At 44.7% G+C, this 19,969-nt stretch overlaps 1 protein-coding gene across 1 annotated transcript in view; it reads left to right on the top strand.

The window, feature by feature from the left end:
* LOC142740126 (neuronal acetylcholine receptor subunit alpha-7-like) overlaps window positions 1-19,969 on the top strand; it is a 253,583-nt gene that overhangs the window by 224,553 nt on the left and 9,061 nt on the right. Inside the window, exon 9 of the mRNA XM_075849855.1 lies at window positions 4,726-4,835. Within this exon, the coding sequence (XP_075705970.1) occupies window positions 4,726-4,835 (110 nt within the window). The remainder of the gene's footprint in view (window positions 1-4,725; window positions 4,836-19,969) is intronic.

The raw sequence follows: 19,969 nt of genomic DNA, 5'->3' as shown, positions 1-19,969 counted from the left end.
TATTTTTATTTTTTTTAGTTAAACAGTTAGTGTATAGGTGATTAGACATTGTTCTAATTTTTTTATTTTTTTCACGAGTCAGGAAATATTATAAATTCGATTCTAATTTATAATATTTCCCAGCGCTGGTCACTAGATGGAGCAATTCCCAAAACTGCAGCATTGCATGTGGTAAAGCAACCACATTGCTTTATGCTGCAAAATTTGAGAAAACTCACTCGCTCTAGTGAGCTCTCAGAACCCCCCCCTCCTTTATCCTGGCTAGTGCCGGGAGAAACTAGGGGATTGAACGGTCAAACCTCCTACACTGTGTGTCGCCATTTTTTGAGCTAACACACAGTGTAGTAGGTTAACATACAGTAGTAAACACACACTAAAACACAAACATACATAGAAATAACTTACCTGCTCCTGCCGCCGCCGCTCCCTCCGGTCCGTCCGCTCCGTCTGCTACCGCCGCTCCAAGTGCACAAGTCCGGAAGCCGCGACCGGAAGTAGTAATCTTACTGTCCAGCCGCGACTTCCGGTCCACAGGAAAATGGCGCCGGACGTCGCACAGTTCAACACAGACGTCACACAGACTGCGTACAGCATAGTGGATGGAACGGGCCCCGTTCGCATTCACTATGGGACTGTATGTGCCGTATTCCATGTCTGTATGTGTCGTTAATCGACACATACAGAAATGGAAAAAAAAATGGCAGCCCCCATAGGGAAGAAAAAGTGAAAAAAAAAAAAAAGTAAAACACAAACACACAAATAAATAAAAAAATGTTTAATAACACACTAAAGTCAAATTGATCTAAAAAATATTTTTTTCGTGACACTGGTCCTTTAAGGGGTTATAATTTGTAGCATGCCCTCAAATCTGCAGTGTAAAAAAAAATGGTATGTCTAAAGGAGGTACTATAAATTCATTGCAGATTTTCAGTGCAGAACTCGTACCGAAAATCTGTGGCAAATTTGATGTCTGAACATTGCCTAACAGTCTCCCCGCTCAGTGGGGACTCCCAGCTCAGAAGTAGGAATTCTCACAGAGCAGCCAAAAGCTCCTGAGAAGTGAACTACTCACTGCTGCATGTGGAGAGCTGACTTTAGCTGAAGTCGCATCAGCACCTAAAGGGCCAGAGCTTTAATTTCTAGATTAGGATTGTTTTTTATATTTTCAAAAATATATATATTTGATGTTTTATATTTTTCTCTCCTATTACTTCATGCCAAGAAGTGATAGGTCCTCTTTAAAGGGGAGTTTGAAAAGTCAGAGGCTCCCCCAAAATGCATCTATGAGGCTAGATAAGCAGGCGCAGAATGAACCAAGAAGGGTAAAATAGGGAAGGGGAGGTCGACTTCTATGTGCTGTTATTGTTATGGGGGCATCTGTTAGCTGTTATATGAGGACCATCTGAGGATAAAATGCTAAGAACCTTATTGACATGCTCTTAGGAACATTGGGCTCAATAATACAGAAAACTTTTTTTTATGCCATGCACACCACCTAATGCCCTATCTTGAAGTTGGAATCATCTTTTGCTCCTGCTGGGAGGACCATTTTATCTGTAGTTGGTAGACCACATAGCTTGGCTTGACAAGGAATAACTTTGGTCCAAACCTCCTTTAGACTACATTAGATAGATACTATTGTGCAAAAATATTATATTACATGTGTGAGGTTTAGTTAAGCAGATATTTTTTTCTCAAGAAACGTATAAATAATTCAACTAAATAAATAAAAAGGTTAATTTATAAAAAAAAGCGACATGAATTTTTTTTAAGATGTTATATTAAACATGTGAGCATTTTGAATTATTAACAGTCATTTGTTTTGTAGAATTTCACAACTATTTTTAGAGGACCATAATGCAGCATAGAGAGCAGTGTTTGTTCACATTCTTTACCTGCTTACTTATCAATACAGAATGCTCGATGGACATGATACATAGGGGGTTGTCAGTTAAAGTATGCCAAGTATCCCATCCATATAGTCCAGCCTACAGACAAGGGCCAAATTCTTAGGCTCTGCTCACATCTGTGTCAGAGGTTCCATCAGATTTGATGAGAAAAATAGCGCTGCATTCAGTGCTAGTTTTCTCATCAAAATGACAGATGCTAAACCAGAACCCTACAGAATGCATTTGAAGTCAATGGGAACCGCATCTAATGGGGTGGTATCCATTTTAAGTTGGCACATGCCGCAGATGTGAACATAGCTTTTTTCATCCTGAAGGGGTATTTATGGCATATCCACTGGGACCCGTGCCTATTTCCAGAATTGTAGTCACTTGGCCCCTGGCCCAGCTGGTAAGACGGCTGCTGCATCAGGCAAAGAATGAATGGCGAGTTGGCCAGGCATGTGCATGGCTTTTGCCATTCACTTCTATAAGAGTTACTTGGAAGCGACGGCCATCTCACCAGGCGGAACGGGGGTCAGTTGACCACTGTTCTGAAGATAGGTACGGGTTCCAGAGCTGGGACCCGAATCTATTAGACATTTATGGGCTATCCTGTGGATTTATGGCATATCCCGTTGGGAATAACGCTTTAATGTGTACTACTCATTAAAAAAACGCAAGACATTCTCAGGGAAGTTCTAAAACAAACCCACCTGCTGCTTTCCCTTATCAAACTTACATCACTAAAGGCCCTTTTACACCGTCCGATAAGCGTCCGTTGCAGCGAGCGCCGATCAACGAGACATCGTTGATCGGCGCTCGCTTGCTCCTGTCACACAGAGCTATGGATGGGGACAAGCGGTCGTTATCCCGATCGCTCCTCCCCATACATTATTATCATGTCGGCAGCGCGTCTCCCTGTTTACACAGGGAGATGTGCTGCCGTCAACGATAATCTTTTACTTTTTTAGAACGATACGACCAGCAGATGATCGTTTGCTCATTCATTTGCTGATCGTTGCTCCATTTAAACAGGGAAATTATCGGCAACAAGCGTTACATGAACACTTGTCTGCACGATAATCGATCGCCCAGTGTAAAACCCCCTTTAGTGACACATATCTGACATCCACCACTTTACCACCTGACTGTTCACAGCATGATATATAGTTTACATACAGTATCTAGACTTGGCTTCATACACCACTATGGTTTCAATTATGTTGAGTTTCTCCACAGCTAACCTGAGGTCTAATAGGTTCCATAACCAGATACTTGTCCATCATAAATGACCCTTAATGACTCTAAGACCTGTAATATTTATACAGGAGTAAACCTGCCTGATTCTTGCAGCAGATGTTCTATGTGACTGGCCAAGCCAGCATGGAACGTTTATCTGCCAGGTCCTATTACTTGTAATATGGACTGATCTTGAGAACATAGCGTCTCCACATTGCACATTACAGCTTATTTTAATAACCGCATTGAATCTATTTTTATGGTTGGCATTTATCCATCTATCCTCTCTGTCAGACTTCATTGCTCCCTGGCCTGATACCGTGCAATATAATATCTTATGATGTTTTGTTTCAGTGTTGCAGATGATTGCAGTGGTGGTATGTTGTTGTATTGTGATATAAGATATTGTCTGCGGAGAGCAGTGTTGCAGTTATTTTGCCTGTATTATTGCCTGGCTTCGAACTACAGCTAAGGAAATATGATGCCCAGTGACGTTCCAAGAAAAAATATCATCCTCTGTGAGCAAAATACATCATCACAAATGTGTCTGATAGTTTGTATCAATTCATGTAAAATGTTTAATAAATGTATCATTCTGGAGTCCAGGCTGTTTAGCACACAGAGGATTGCCTAGACTGGGTACAATTGTATTCACTTCTCAGCTGTGATCAGGACTAGGTCTGTATGGTTTTTCAGCCCGTAAAGACGTGTTTTTATTCACTGATAGCAAGCACATATCTTGAAAAGGGTGAAGAATTGAAACACAACCTGTATGTACATCTAATTTATGTTCAGCAAACCGTGTATAAAAATAACAAATTGTTTGCTTTTTTCAAATATATTTACTATTTGCTCCATAATATAATTTTTTTTAAATAAAATGCTACCAACAAAAAAGATGTATCATACAGCTAAATAGACTAAAAAGTTAAATAAAAAGAACACTGGAATGACAGGGCAATCAGTTGTCTTCCTTGTTATAGGTAATAACTTCAATGCTTGACACTTTATATCTTTTGGATTCTTGCCCAATGGGCCCTTTCATGTTGCTGGCATGGTAGAAGCTGCAGAAGCTCCATCTTGTAGGCAGACTGACTGAGAAAGTCTTCTACCCTGCCTTGCTCCTTTATTGCTTTCTTAATATATATTCATTCCAAAAATAAGAAATACTGTATACATTAGAGAATTGCTGTATATGTATAAGATCACTTTCACACGGCAGTATTTTTGTTCAGTATTTTGCTTCAGTATTTGGAAGCAAAACCAGGAGAGTGTCCGTAACATGGAAGAGATTCAAACCTTTCCATTATACTTTTTCTCTGCAGGTTCCACTCCTAGTTTTGGCTTATAAATACTGATGTAAAATACTGACCTTAATATGCTTGTGTAAAAGTGACCTAAGTCCATGTTTATCAATACTGTACCGATAACTGAAGATTAATTTACTGTTACCTTGCAGAACATAAGCCATCTTATTGCATTATTCACAGTTTTGCTCAGCTCTTTTAATAAGAAACATGTAAATATGAATACAGAATTTCATATATTCAGTATATTGTTTGTCACTAAACATATGTTTTTGTTTTTTTACTTGCAGCTCAGTATTTTGCAAGTATTATGGTCATTGTTGGACTCTCAGTGGTTGTCACAGTTCTGGTCCTACAGTTTCACCACCACGACCCCCAAGCAGGAAAAATGCCTAAATGGGTAAGTGTTCCTCAATGGTCAAAAATTATAATTAGCTTAACAGCTAAGGGATTATGCGATGGGGTAAAAAAAGAAATAAAAATACAAGACATTGTTTCAAATTCCTTATTTATGAAAATTGTAGAGTCATAACAGAAAAAAAGTATAAGCAATGTACTAATTGCAATAGGTATACAGAGAAATACAAGCGATAAAGGCTCACTCAAGGACCACATACAAAGAGTGGTGGTAACCCAGGGTTCAATGCTGGGGCTGCTATTATTCATCTTATTTATTAATAATATAAAGGATGCGCTTAATAGTACAATATTTTTGTTGCAAATGACACCAAGCTATGTAGTAATGTTCAGTCTATGGAAGATGTTTGTAAATTGCAAGCTGATTTGGACACACTGAGTGTTTGGGCATCCACTTGGCAAATAAAGTTTAATGTAGATAAATGTAAAGTTATGCATCTGGGTACGAACAACCTGCATGCATCATATGTCCTAGGGGGAGCTACACTGGCGGATTCACTTGTTGAGAAAGATCTGGGTGTACTTGTAAATCATAAACTAATTAACTGCATGCAGTGTCAATCAGCTGCTTCTACTATTGGCCATACACATTAGATGTATTTTATTTTTATATACAGTAAGTTCTGGCAGCGACATTCTACCTTCTCTCTAACACATATCGTTTGGCCGACCGCTATCTAAAGTGTATGGCCACCCCATGGCCAGCAGGATACTGCAGTGTATTAAAAGAGACATGCGCTCGCGGGACAGGGGCATAATGTTACTGTTTATAAAACATTAGAGCAGCCTCATCTAGAATATGGAGTTCAGTTCTGAACACTGGTTCATAGAAAGGATGCCCTGGAGTTGGGAAAGGCATAAAGAAGAGCAAATAAACTAATAAGGGGAAACCCTAGTTATGCGCAAAGACAAAGAATACATTTATTTAGTCTTGAGTAGAGAAGTCTGAGGGGGGCGTAATTAATCTATTTAAGTATAAAAAAGGCCCAGATAAAGAATATGGTGAAAAGCCGTTCCATGTAAAATCCTCTCAAAAGATAAGGGGGCACTCCCTTCCGTCTGGAGAAAAAAAGATTCATTTTCCAGAGACCACAAGCCTTAGGGCACGGCCAGACGTGGCGGAATTCCTCCGCAACTGTCCGCATCAATGCCGCACAGAATCTGCGTTGCAGATTCTGCTGCGGATCTGCACAAAATGTGCAGAAAATTGATGCGGACTAGCTGCTGCGGACTGCGGGAAAAGTGCTTCCCTTCTCCCTATCAGTGCAGGATAGAGAGAAGGGACAGCACTTTCCCTAGGGAAAGTAAAAGAATTTCATACTTACCGGCCGTTGTCTTGGTGACGCGTCCCTCTTTCGGCATCCAGCCCGACCTCCCTGGATGACGCACCAGTCCATGTGACCGCTGCAGCCTGTGCTTGGCCTGTGATTGGCTGCAGCCGTCACTTAGACTGAAACGTCATCCTGGGAGGCCGGACTGGAGACAGAAGCAGGGAGTTCTCGGTAAGTATGAACTTATATGTGTTTTACAGATACATGTATATTGAGATCGGTAGTCACTGTCCCGGGTGCAGAAACAGTTACTGCCGATCGCTTAACTCTTTCAGCACCCTGGACAGTGACTATTTACAGACGTCTCCTAGCAACGCTCCCGTCATTACGGGAGCCCCATTGACTTCCTCAGTCTGGCTGTAGACCTAGAAATACATAGGTCCAGCCAGAATGAAGAAATGTCATGGTAGTAAAAACAATACGCTCCGCAGCACACATAAGATCTGCGGACTTCATTGCGGAATTTTGACTCACCATTGAAGTCAATGGAGAAATTCCGCCATGAGTCCGCCACTGCTCCGCAACAGACAGAGCATGCTGCGGACACCAAATTCCGCTCCGCAGCCTATGCTCCGCAGCGGAATTTTACGCCTCGTCTAAACGAACACAGCTAAATTAAAGTGTAAGTCAATGGACAAACGGCACCGCTGCGGATTAACGCTGCGGAGTGTCCGCAGCGGAATTTAAGTGAAATTCCGCCACGTGTGAACCCGCCCTTAAAGGGAGTGTATCATCTATATATTTTTTTTTACTAATTAAAACCAGATAGTGAAACATAATATTTTTTTATGACCACAGTGTTTTTTTGTTTTTCTTTAAAAACACGCAAAAAAGCTGCAAAAAAATCAAGACCAAACACTGTGCGTGCGAATCCAGCATAAGAGCAGATTAGCTTATTCCTTATTGTTTTTTTGCCTTCTTATGGATCAATAGGTGGAGACAAAGTTCTTAGATTTACCCCTTCTCTTTAGCCACATCAGCATAATTATCATTGATGTTTTTTTTTTTTAAACTGTAGTATGCAACTACAAATCAGGGGCAGTTAAGTTATTTCTTTCAAATTAAAAAGATATAACAATATGCGTAGGCTGATAATAAAAATTACTACTGCTCAAATGAAGACAGGATACTCAAAAAAAAATAAAACAACATTAAATACATGGAACATAAAAACTCAAGTAAGAGCATCCATTTCCCCCGAATAGCCATAACATTAAACCCACGTGCCTAGTATTGCATAGTTCTGACCTGTCAAGGCATGGACCCCAGAATACCTATGAATATGTCCTGTGGCATCTGATACTAAAACATTAGCAGCAGGTCCTTTGAGTTGCGAGGTGGAGCCTCTATGGATCAGAGTTATGCTTCCAACACAAAGCTCGATTAGATTGAGATGTGGGGAATTTGGAGGCCAATTCAACACCTTGAACTCTTTGTCATGTTTCTCAACTCATTCCTGAACAACTTTTGCAGTGTGGCAGGGCACATTAACCTATCCCTAGAGGCCACTGCCATAAGGGAATACCGTTGCCATGAAGGGATGTACTTGGTCTGCAACAGTGCTTAGGTAGGTGGTACCTGTTAAATAACATATAAATGAATGCCAGGACCCCCAGCAGAACATTGCCTAGAGCATCACACTGCCTCCACTGGCTTGTCTTCTTCCCATAGTGTATCCTGGTGCCATCTTTTCCCAGATAAGCAACGCACACGCACCTGGCCACCCACATGCTATGAAAAAAAACTTGACTCATCAGACCAGGCTGTCTTCTTCCATTACTTGATGGTCCAATTCTGACGTTCATTGTAGATGCTTTCGGCGGTGGACAGGGGTCAGCATGGGCACTTTGCTGTGTTAGGGATTCCAGATATGCAGACCAATCTGTGATGCTCTGTGTTCTCACGCCCTTCTAGCCTGTTACATTTGCTCTTCTATGGAATCTGACCAGACATGCTAGCCCTCGCTCCCCACACGCATCTTGTTCGCCCGTTACCACTTTTAATAGGTACCAACCACTGCAAACCAGAAACACGCCGCAAGACCTGCCATTTTGGAAATGCTCTGACCCAGTCATCTAGCCATCACAATTTGCCCTTGTCAAAGTGACTCAGATCCTTACGTTTGACCATTTTTCCTGTTGCTAACACATCAACTTCAAGAACCGACTGTCCACTGGATTAACATTTCTATTGTAATGAGATAATCAATATTATTCGCCACACCTGTCAGTGGTTTTAACGGCTGATCAGAGTATATCCGAGTACAGTATCATGACAAATCAGAGGTTTCTGTCCAATGTTAGAATGAAAAGGTGAATCTGCCATATAACTCTAGGGCTACATATTATGCAACTGGAGTTCCCATATAAAAGCATTTAGTTTCACAATTTAACTTAAAGAGAACCTTTCACCTCCCCATACATGTGCAGCTGAGTGTAGCATGTAAGGGACAGGGCTGCACAAACCCTGGGGCACTTTAAAAAAATATCCTACCCTCCTCCGTTATTTAGATATCGGTGCCGATATATTTGGCGCCCAATATTTAAATAACCCCCTGAACTATCAATGGAGCGTGTAATGGCAAGAGGGCGTGTAACATCGCTGTGACCCTGTCCAATCAGCTACGGACAGTGCCACAGCAAGAGCTGAAGAGAGGAGAGCTTGCGTGCGCACGCACTCTTCAGCACGCAGCAGACAGGGACAGTCGTGATCGCGGCATTTAAATTGTCAATCAGAGGGGAGCCCTCTCAAACACGCCATCGTGCCCCACCGCGGCGCGATTGTCCTTTTACAATGGTTGTTATGCCAGCCTGGGGGCGTAATAAGGCCCCCAGGTCTGCCATCTTTGTACATTAGTATTGCAGTATATCATGCAAGCGATCCAACGATTGCTGGTTCAAGTCTCCTAGGGGGACTAATAAAAAAAGTAAAAACAATTAAATAAAGATTTTTTTATGTTTAAAAAAACAAAAAGTATTAAAACTTCAACAAACCCCCCTTTTCCCATTTTTCCCCTAAAGTAATGTAAAAAAAAATAAAAGTTAACATAACTGTTATAGCTGTGTCTGTAAAAGTCCAAACTATCACAATATAGCGTTGTTTAATCTTTTCGAGGATCGCCGTAAAAATAAAAAATAGTAAAACGCGCAAATTGCTGTTTTTTGGTCACATTAGTTCTCCAAAAAAATTAAATACAAAGTGATCAAAAAGTCACATATACTCGAAAATTGTATCGGTGAAAAGTACAGCTCGCCTCGCAAAAATTAAGCCCTCACATCGCTAAATTGACAGAAAAATAAAAAAGTTATGACTCTCAGAACATGACGACACAAAACATTTTTTTTTTAGCAAATAGTTTATTTCTTTTTTAAAGTAGTAAAACATAAAACAAAACATATAAATTTGATATCGCCATAATCGTATCAACCTAGAATAAGGTGCACATGTGGTTTTTACCTCCTGATGGATGCCGTAGAAACAAAACAAAACAAGGGCTCAGGTGAGCACTGAGCCGCTTGGTTTCTAATCGGCTTTCCTCAGAAAGCCGATGTAACGGTATACAGACTCAATAGAATGTCCATGGGCTCATACACCATTACATCAGCTTTCCAAGAAAAGCTGATCAGAAACTAAACCGCTCAGCACTCACCCGAGGGCTTCTGCCGATTCATTTTAGCGATCGGTAGGGGGTCTCAGTGCTCGGACCTAAACTGATCAAAATTTCTGTCATGTCACTATGACGTGCCAGAAGTTTTCTGAAAGTTTAGTTACCCTTTAAGAGTAATGTCTGCATTTATAAAGTTTACAACATGTTCACACTGTTTATTTCATTAGAATAATGGATACAGATAAGTCCCCTCTTATGGTTGTCCTCAGATATAATGACTTCTACATAAACACTAGACAAAAGGTTTAAATCTTCAAAAAATATTTGGTGTGTTGTTTTTCTTACTGAAAACAAGAACCATTATCAATGTGATGCATACACTGTATTTCCACTGTGCTGGCTCCCTTTCTACTGAGTATACTAGACATTGCATTGCCAACAGAGAAACGTAAGAAGCACTAACTTCAGGAGCATCATTATTCTTTGAAGAATACAAGAATACTGAGCAAAAAAGCTAATAGATAGTGTCTGGTAATGGATGGGTGGAATATTCTGTTAAGCTAAACATAAAGCAGGTAAGAAGCAACATATGTTCCAGTCTCAAGTGAAAGAAAACCTTGAGCAGACAGGTAATGATGCTTGAATGATATATGAGGCTACCTTTTGTGTGAAAAGCAGAATTCACTATATTTTTATCTGTCAATCATTATGTGATTGACTTTTTGATCATATGGGTGTGTTTTAGAGGGATAAAACACATTACACTATCTGTATTTGTTATTTTTTAATAATCATCCAGACAAAGCTAATACCTTTCCAACTATTTTTCTATTTTGCACCTCCAGTCGTCCATATGATGGTTTATTACAATACATTGATAACCCGAAACAAAATGAGTGCAATTGATAGGTGTCACGATCTGTGGGTATGTGGACCCACTGGGCCGCACCACCGTAGTGGAGTAGTAGCTGGCCCAACAGCAGTGTACCTAGTCAATATGCAGTCCAAGCACAAGTGTACCTGTAATAGTCCAGCCAGCAGCAACGGCTTAGGCACAGATGGGACCTTGGCGGCAGGAGATGCCAAAAGTAGCAGATGACACCAGATGTGGTGTAAGTCAGCAGGCGTAGTAGACGGCACAACACGACTCTAGATGGCACAGGAACAAATACAGAACGGGACAGAGGAGACAGGTAGCAGGGCACGGGAACACAGGGAACAGGATACGACTAAGGGACCATTTGCAAGACTAACATAGGAATACAAACAACGCTCAGGCAAGGAGTAAAAGGGCAGAGCTTATTTTATAGTCCAGAGTGATTAGGGCTAATTTGTAACATATTTCATGTGCGCACGCTGGCCCTTTAAGGCCGGTACGAGCGTGCGTGCGCACCCTACGGGACACTGCAGAACGGATGTTGACCGTACACAATGTAGAATGATGTGGATGTGGTGGACTCACTTGTGTGGTTGTTATACAAGAATTCGGCCCATGGAAGAAGCTGTACCCAGTCACCATGCTGAATGGAGATGAAGTGACAGAGCTAATTCTCCATGATCTGGTTAATCCTCTCGACTTGACCATTGGACTGGGGGTGATAGGCTGAGGAAAAGTCTCATATCCAGGAGTTTACAGAGGGCTCTCCAGAATTTTGAGGTGAATTGAACCCCCCCCCCGATCGTACACGATGTGAAGGGGCAAGCCATGCAAGTGGAAGATGTGCTGAATAAAGAGATTTGCCAGTCAAGGAGCATAAGATAGGCTGGTCAGCGGGATAAAATGTGCCATCTTCGAAAACTGGTCCACCACCACCCAGACAGTATTTGTCACGCACAAATACACGATAAGCAGTGAGGTCCCTGTTCTTCCTAAACCTTTGTCCCTATCTACTTGTACGACCCGACCTAAACGATGGCGCACAACTGGGCGGCATTCTCTATACTAGTACAAGTGAAACTGACAAATGGATAAGACAGAGTCAGTACGAAATAACAAAGGGTCACCTGGGAAGTACACGGAGGGAGAGGCAGGGCAATAGCGCCACAGACAAGTCCAGGCGCAAAAGGCGGAGTCAGGCAGGCAGGGTCAAACCGGGAGAGTGCGGAAAAACAAAAAGTCAGAAGGCAAAGAAAAGTCAGGAGTCCAGCCGGGGTCAGGGGTCACAATGGAGTCAAAATGCAAGACGCTAAGGGGAAACAAAGGAAAGCACCAGGCTAGGTAACTCTAATTACAGGCAAAGGTCTACTACCCCAGGCTGAACTAAATAAGGAGAGGAACATCAGCCAGGCTTTGATTGGCCTGACGTTCCTGAGCTCCTATTGGTTGTAGACTGCCTCAGTCTGCCAGGCCGGGGCGACGCCAGAGCGAGTTAATCTCGACGTCCTGGAGACCGAGGGAGCCGCAGGAAGGGAGTATGTGACAGTACTCTCCCCCCTTTTAAGAGGGGCCACTGGACCCTCCACCCCCGAACCAGCTTTATTCTGAAATTTTTTATGAAAGTTGTTTATAAGGGTCCGAGCGTGGATATCTCAGACTGGGACCCAAGTCCTCTCCTCTGGACCATATCCTTTCCAATGGACCAGGTACTGGATAGACCCCTGAACCTTTATACTGTCCAGCAACCTGGCCACCTCGAACTCCTGTCCCTCGGGTGTCAATACTGGGATGGGAGGTTTCCCTATGGGAAGGATGGGGGGAACAAATCTCTTCAAAAGCGAGGAATGAAACACATCATGGATGTGGAAGGAGGGGGGCAATTTTAAGCAGAAGGAGACCGGGTTGATCCTCTCCTTGACCTCATAAGGACCGATGTACCTGGGGGCGAACTTTCTGGAGGGTACTCTAAGGCGGAGGTTCTTAGAAGATAACCAAACCCAATCTCCCACCAAAAAATTGGGATTGGCTGAACGCCTTTTACTGGCTTGAAGCTGCAGGCGGTCCTGGGCTGCCCTGAGATTACTCTGGACCTGGTCCCAGATGACCCTCAAGTTCCCAGTGAGAAGCTCCACTTCAGGGTTATCTGATACACATGGGGAAAATGAAGGAAACCGGGGATTAAAATCATAATTAGCAAAGAATGGAGAAACTCCTGACAATGTGCTGATGTGATTACTGAGGTCAATTTCTGCAAGCGCCAAAAACCTGAACCATTTATCCTGAGCGTCGGCCATGAAGCATCTGAGATACTGTTCCAGAGACTGATTGATCCTCTCAGTCTGGCCATTAGTTTCTGGAAGGAAGGCCGATGAAAAGGACAAGTCTAGTCCGAACTGCTTGCAGAACGCCCTCCAAAACAACGATACAAATTGGACCCCCTGTCAGAGACAATGTTAACAGGTACCCCGTGCAAACGTAAAATAGGTTTAATAAAGAGGTTAACTAGTTCTTTAGCATTGGGCAATTTCTTCAGGGGAATGAAGTGGGCCATTTTACTAAACCGGTCTACCACTACCCAGATCACTGACCTGCCCTGGAACGAAGGGAGATCGGTGATAAAATCCATGGCTAGATGGGTCCAGGGTTCTTGGGGCACCAGCAAAGGACACAGCAAGCCTGCAGGTCAAGATCTGGGTGTTTTAGACCGGGCGCAGGTGTCACATGAGACCACGTAGGCTCAGACATCCCGTAGCAGCCCTGGCCACCAGAAACCATAGGTGACAAGGTCCCTGGTACCAGAGATGCCTGGGTGACCTGACAGGACTGAGTCATGACACTCCTGGAGGAGCCTCAGCCGGAGGTGTAAGGGTACAAACAGTTTGCCCTCTGGAAGGGCTTCAGGGGCAGAGTTCTGGCTGGCCGTGACCTCTGTGGTCAGGTCAGAGTCTACGGTTGCCACTACCGCACCAGGAAGCAATACTCCTTCGGGTTTGGTCTCAGGCGGAGGGGTGGCCAGAAAACTACGGGACAGAGCATCCGCTTTAATATTCTTTGAACCAGGCCTGTAGGTAATAACATAATTGAACCTGGTAAAAAATAGAGCCCATCTAGCCTGTCTAGGGTTGAGTCTCCTGGCTGATTCTAAAAAGACCAACTTTTTATGGTCAGTGAGGACCGTAACCCGATGTCTTGCCCCTTCGAGAAAATGGTGCCATTCCTCCAAAGCCCATTTGATGGCCAGCAGTTCCTGATTACCCACATCGTAAATTTTCTCAGTGGGAGAGAACTTACGGGAAAAGAAGGCACAGGGTCGGAGGTGAGTGTCAGAAGTGGGACCCTGAGACAATACTGCTCCCACACCCACCTCGGAAGCATCCACCGCCACAATAAAGGGTTGAGTTTGATCCGGTTGGATTAGTACCGGGGCGGAGGAAAAGCACCCCTTAAGTAGCTCGAAGACTCCAGAGACCAGTGCAGGAGATCCGTAACCTTTGCGGGTGAGGTCGGTAAGGGGTTTGGCGACTATTGAAAAATTTTGGATAAAATGTCTGTAGTAATTTGCGAACCCTAAAAACCTTTGGAGGGCTTTCAGGGAAGCAGGCCGGACCCATTCAGATACCGCCTGGACCTTGGCAGGATCCATGCGGAAATCCTCAGTGGTAAGGATGTGTCCCAAGAGAGGCATCTCTTGAGTACTAATAATACATTTTTCAATTTTAGCGAACAAATTATTCTCCCTGAGAATGTGGAGTACAGTCCTGACATGTTTGACGTGCGAGTCCCAGTCTTTGGAAAACACCAAAATGCCATCCAAGTATACCACCAAGAAGAGCCCCAGATAGTCTCTAAAAATATAATTTACGAAAGTCTGCTGCGTTCCCTATACTAGTACAAGTGAAACTGACAAACGGATAAGACAGAGACAGTACGAAACAACAAAGGGTCACCTGGGAAGTACACGGAGGGAGAGGCAGGGCAATAGCGCCATGGACAAGTCTGGGCGCAAAAGGCGGAGTCAGGCAGGCAGGGTCAAACCGGGTGAGTGCGGAAAAACAAAAAGTCAAAGGCGAAGAAAAGTCAGGAGTTCAGCCGGGGTCAGGGGTCACAAAGGAGTTAAAATGCAAGATGCTAAGTGGAGTCTGAAACGAGGGAAAGCACCAGGCTAGGTAACTCTAATTATAGGCAAAGGCCTACCAGGCTGAACTAAATAAGGAGAGGGCGGGAGCTCAGGAACATCAGCCAGGCTTTGATTGGCCTGATGTTCCTGAGCTCCTATTGGCTGCAGACTGTCTCAGTCTGCCAGGCTGGGCGACGCCCGAGCTAGTGACTCTCGACGTCCTGGAGACCGAGGGAGCCGCAGGATGGGAGTACATGACAGTATTGCATCCTGCTGAGGGGAGGGGGTCTGTGACAAAGTCCATCGCAATGTGCTGCCAAGGGGCATTGGGTACAAGCGGAGGTTGGAGCAGACCAGCAGGTTTGGAGTGAGCAACCTTGTTGGAAGCACACACAGTACAGGAAGAGACAAAGTCCACAATATCTTTGGGCAGTGTGGGCCAACAGAAATTATGAGTTATCAGGTCTCGAGTCTTGCGAACACCTCCTCCTATCTGCCACCCGAACAAAAGTCCTCCCCGAAGGGATGTCTTTAACCTCCAAAGGATTGGCAGTGACAATGCATGACGGGTTTATGATACTTTGAGGGGACTCCACAGTGTCCTCCGTTTCAAACAACCTGGACAGGGCATCGGCCCTCACATTTTTGTCAGCGGGACGGTAGGGGAGCACAAATTGGAAACGGGTGAAGAACAGCGACCACCTGGCTTGACGGGGGTTTAGCCGTTGAGCCGACTGAAGATAGGTGAGATTCTTGTGGTCAGTGTATATCACGATGGGGTGAGCTGTGCCCTCGAGCAGATGTCTCCACTCCTCCAGAGCCAATTTGATGGCCAGTAACTCCCGATCCCTAATAGAATGATTGCACTCTGCGGAGGAAAAAAAGTCTAGAGAAATAGCCACTGCCTTTCCTTTGAAGCCTCTCTGGAACAGAAGTGCACCTGCACCAACAGAGGAAGCATCCAGCTCCAACGAGAACTGCCGAGACACGTCAGGATGATGGAGGATTGAGGCTGAAGTGAAGGCATTCTTGAGGCTATTAAATGCTGATTCTGCCTCTGAAGTCCACACCTTGGCGTTAATACGTTTCTTAGTAATGGTAGAAATGGGGGCCGTCAGTAAAGAGAAATTTGGTATAAACTGTTGGTAGAAGTTAGCGAATCCCAAAAAATGCTGTATGGCCCGCAGGCCCTGAGGACGTGGCCACTCCAGGACGGACTTTACTTTCTCAGGGTCCATCTTGACACCCTGATCTAAGATGATGTGGCCCAGGAAGGGCAAATAATTTCAAAAGTACATTTCTCCAATTTGGCATACAAGCGATTCTCCCTTAATCGCTGCAGGACTTGATGGACATGCCGTCAATGTGTCAACGGATCTGGGGAGAAGATCAAAATGTCATCAAGATAGACTACAACACAGGCATAGAGGAGATCTCGGAAGATATGATTGACAAATTCATGGAAGACCGCGGGAGCGTTACACAGACTGAAGGGCATCACCAGGTATTCATAGTGCCCGTCTCAAGTATTAAATGTTGTCTTCCACTAGTCACCTTGACAGATTCAGATAAGGTTGTATGCCCAATGCAAGTCTAGTTTAGAAAAGATCTTGGATCCTCGTATACGATAAAATAATTTCCAAGATCAGTGGCAAAGGGTATTTGTTTTTGTCTGTGATCTGGTTGAGACCACGGTAATCAATGCAGGGTCGAAGAGATCCGAACCCTGCGCCGGCCATGGAGGAGGATTTTCGTATGAAACCCCTCTCCACATTCTCCTTGATATAGGCAGACATGGACTGAGTCTCTGGCAAGGAGAGGGGGTATATGCGTCCACGGGGAGGTGAAGCATCAGGAACCAGTTCAATTGGGCAGTTGTGCGCCCGGTGTGGGGGAAGCATCTCAGCCCCCTTCTTGACAAAGACTACCGCAGACTGCACAAAATGAGTAGGTAGTTGTCACGTACTCTCTGCCTGCGGCTCCCTTGGTCTCCAGGATGTCGAGAGTTACTCACTCGGGCGTCGCCCAGCCTGGCAAACTGAGGCAGTCTGCAGCCAATAGGAGCTCAGGAGAGTCAGGCCAATCAAAGCCTGGCTGATGTTCCTGAGCTCCCGTCCTCTCCTTATTTAGTTCAGCCTGGGGTTGTAGGCCTTTGTCTGTAATTAGAGTTATCTAGCCTGGTGCTTTCCCTTGTTCCAGACTTCCCTGAGCGACTTGCATTTGTGACCTGACCCCGGCTGGACTCCTGACTTTCCTTTGCCTTCTAACTTTTGTCTTTTCTGCACTCTCCCGGTTTTGACCCTGCCTGCCTGACTCCACCTTTTGTGCCCGGACTTGTCCGTGGCGCAATTGCCCTGCCTCTCCCTCCGTGTACTTCCCAAGTTACCCTTTGTTATTTCGTACTGTCTCTGTCTTATCCGTTCGTCAGTTTAACATGTACCAGTATAAGGAGGCAGAACAGGATAAACCTGTAACAGGCAGCAGTGGAGACACTTGGAGACCCACTGGAGAACCTCTCCGGAATTCCAGTCCAGGACGGGGCATAAAGCCGGAGCCAAGGCAGGCCCAGCAACACCAGTTTGATGGCTTTGGCCAAGATGAGAAATTGAATCTGCTCGGTATGAAGAACTCCCACTTGGAGCTTCGGTGGCTTGGTCGCGGACACGATGGGATCGGGCAGAGGAAGACCGTTGACCGAGGCAACAGCCAAGGGAGCTGTCGGCAACCGGAGCTGATCCACAAGGTCCTGTTGGATGAAGTTTGTCGCGGACCCGGAGTCCAGGTAGGCAGAGACCCAGTGCATCTTCTCACCGGACACTATGGTCACGGGAATGGACAATTTAGGAGAGAGTCTTTTATTTAGCGCCGTTCCGCCCAGGGTTGTCTCTCCAACCAAACCTAGGCACTGGAGTTTTTGGGTTTTTGGGGCACAGACACACAAAATGGCCTCCGAGGCCGCATTATAAACAGAGTCCAGAAGTGTGTCTGTGTTGTTTCTCTTGAACGGACAATTTGAGGCGGTCTACTTTCAGAAGCTCTTCAGATGGAGCAGCTGATGAGGGCAACAGGGGTTGCTGGAATGTAGGAGCCAGCCTAGGAAGTCTTCTGGCCCAGTAAACCTCTTGAGACCGTTACTGAATCCTTATGTCAATCCGGGTAGCTAGAAGAATGAGGTCATCTAGGGTAGAAGGCAGATCTCCTTGAAATCAGAGGTTAGACCCTGCCAGAATGTGGCTACTAAGGCGTCGTTGTTCCAGGTCAGCTCTGCCGCCAGGGTCCGGAACTGAATGGCGTACTCGCCCACAACGGTTTCTCCTTGGCGCAGGGTCAGCAAGGATGCAGCTGCTGAAGAAACTCATCCAGGTTCCTCAAATACTGTGCGGAAAGTTTGTAGGAAAGACTGTAAGTCACAGGTCTTAGTTCCCTGACGTTCCCAGATGGTGTTCGCCCATGCCAGGGCCTTGCCAGTAAGGAGGGAGGCTATGAATGCGATCTTTGTGCCATCAGAAGGAAATGCTCTGGCATGTAGGCTGAAGTGGATCTGGCACTGGTTCAGAAATCTCCTACAGGCCCTCGCGTCTCCGTCGTAGTGAGGAGGTAGTGGCAGCGAGAATCGGAAGTTAGCACTGGTACTGACAGGAGGTGTAGCAGGAGGAACAGCCAGAGCAACAGGAACAGGTGCTGTGGTGACTGCAGCTTGTGCATTCAGCCAATGTGCAATGGAATTCCCTGCCAGGAGGAGTTAGTCCTGTCGTGACCAAAGGTATGTCTGCCTGCATAGCTTGTGATGTCGTCATGGTCTTGGGTTGGACAGCGGGGTCCATGGCCTGAGCGTACTGTCACGATGTGTGGGTATGTGGACCCACTGGGCCGCACCGCTGTAGTGGAGTAGCAGCTGGCCCAACAGCAGTGTACCATTCAATATACAGTCCAAGCACAAGGATACCTATAATAGTCCAGACAGTAGCAACGGCTTAAGCACAGATGGGACCTTGCGGCAGGAGATGCCAAATGTGGCGGATGACACCAGACATGGTGTAAGTCAGCAGGCGAAGTAGACGGCAATACACGACTCCAACACTAGAGATGGCACAGGAACAAATACAGCACGGGACACAGGATACAGGTAGCAGGGCACGGGAACACAGGGAACAGGATACAACTAAGGGACCATTTGCAAAACTAACATAGGAATACAAACAATGCTCAGGCAAAAAGTGAAAGGACAGAGCCCCTTTTATAGTACATAGTCATTAGGGCTAAATTGTACCATATTTCATGTGCGCACGCTGGCCCTTTAAGGCCGGGCACGAGTGTGCGAGCGCACCCTATGTGACACTGCAGAGCAGAGCGAAAGTGTGTGCTGGCGGGGGGGGGGGAGATGCGGCCAGCACTCAAAGATCCATGGTCGCGGCCGTCGAGGCGTGAGTAAGAACGACGGTCCGCGGCCATGGATGTTACAATAGGGAATGTAGAGTCGGAAAATGACTTTTTGTTTAAATCTAGATTTCATGTTAAACATGCGGTTTTTTTCCATGTCACTTTTGATATAAGAAAAAAAAATCTTTAAATCCTGCAGTTTTCACTCTGCCCACTGAGCTTCACAATAGACTGAGACTTCCTGTTCTATAGACATCACTTCTCAGTAGTCATCTCATTATCATAACAGGCAAAATTACAATGGAAGAAAACACCCCTATTATACAGCTGAAGGCATATAACACATGATCACATCATTGACAAAAGGTGATGAGAACAGCTCAACCCATTACCTGCACATGTCATTGAGCATGCCCACAACCCTCTCCAATAGAAGTCTATGAGTTGTTTTTGGACTGAGACCTCATATGTCAATGTGGCTGCTGTAAAGCTTATATCTTTACTACTGTTCACAGTTTAGAGGAGAAGCTCCGGTAAGATGGCTGCCCCCATAATTATGTACAAAAAATAAAATGTAAAAAATATACAATCAAAAGGGAAAAAAAGAATATGTTTGTGTATGTTTTACTTTTTTAGTAGATAAAATATGGTGATACATTTCCTTGAATGTATTGCAATGCTTTAATGTATTAATCACACAGTGCTGCCTTATTGCAATATAAATGGAAACAATTTGTTACATAATTAAAAAAAACTCCAAAAGATTTAAAGCGGCTCTGTTAAGTCTCCTATGCTATCCTATCTA

Source organism: Rhinoderma darwinii, chromosome 1 (assembly GCF_050947455.1).
Source record: "Rhinoderma darwinii isolate aRhiDar2 chromosome 1, aRhiDar2.hap1, whole genome shotgun sequence".
In the NCBI taxonomy this organism is placed as follows: Eukaryota; Metazoa; Chordata; class Amphibia; order Anura; family Rhinodermatidae; genus Rhinoderma; species Rhinoderma darwinii.
This window is presented reverse-complemented; position numbering and strand designations above follow the sequence as displayed.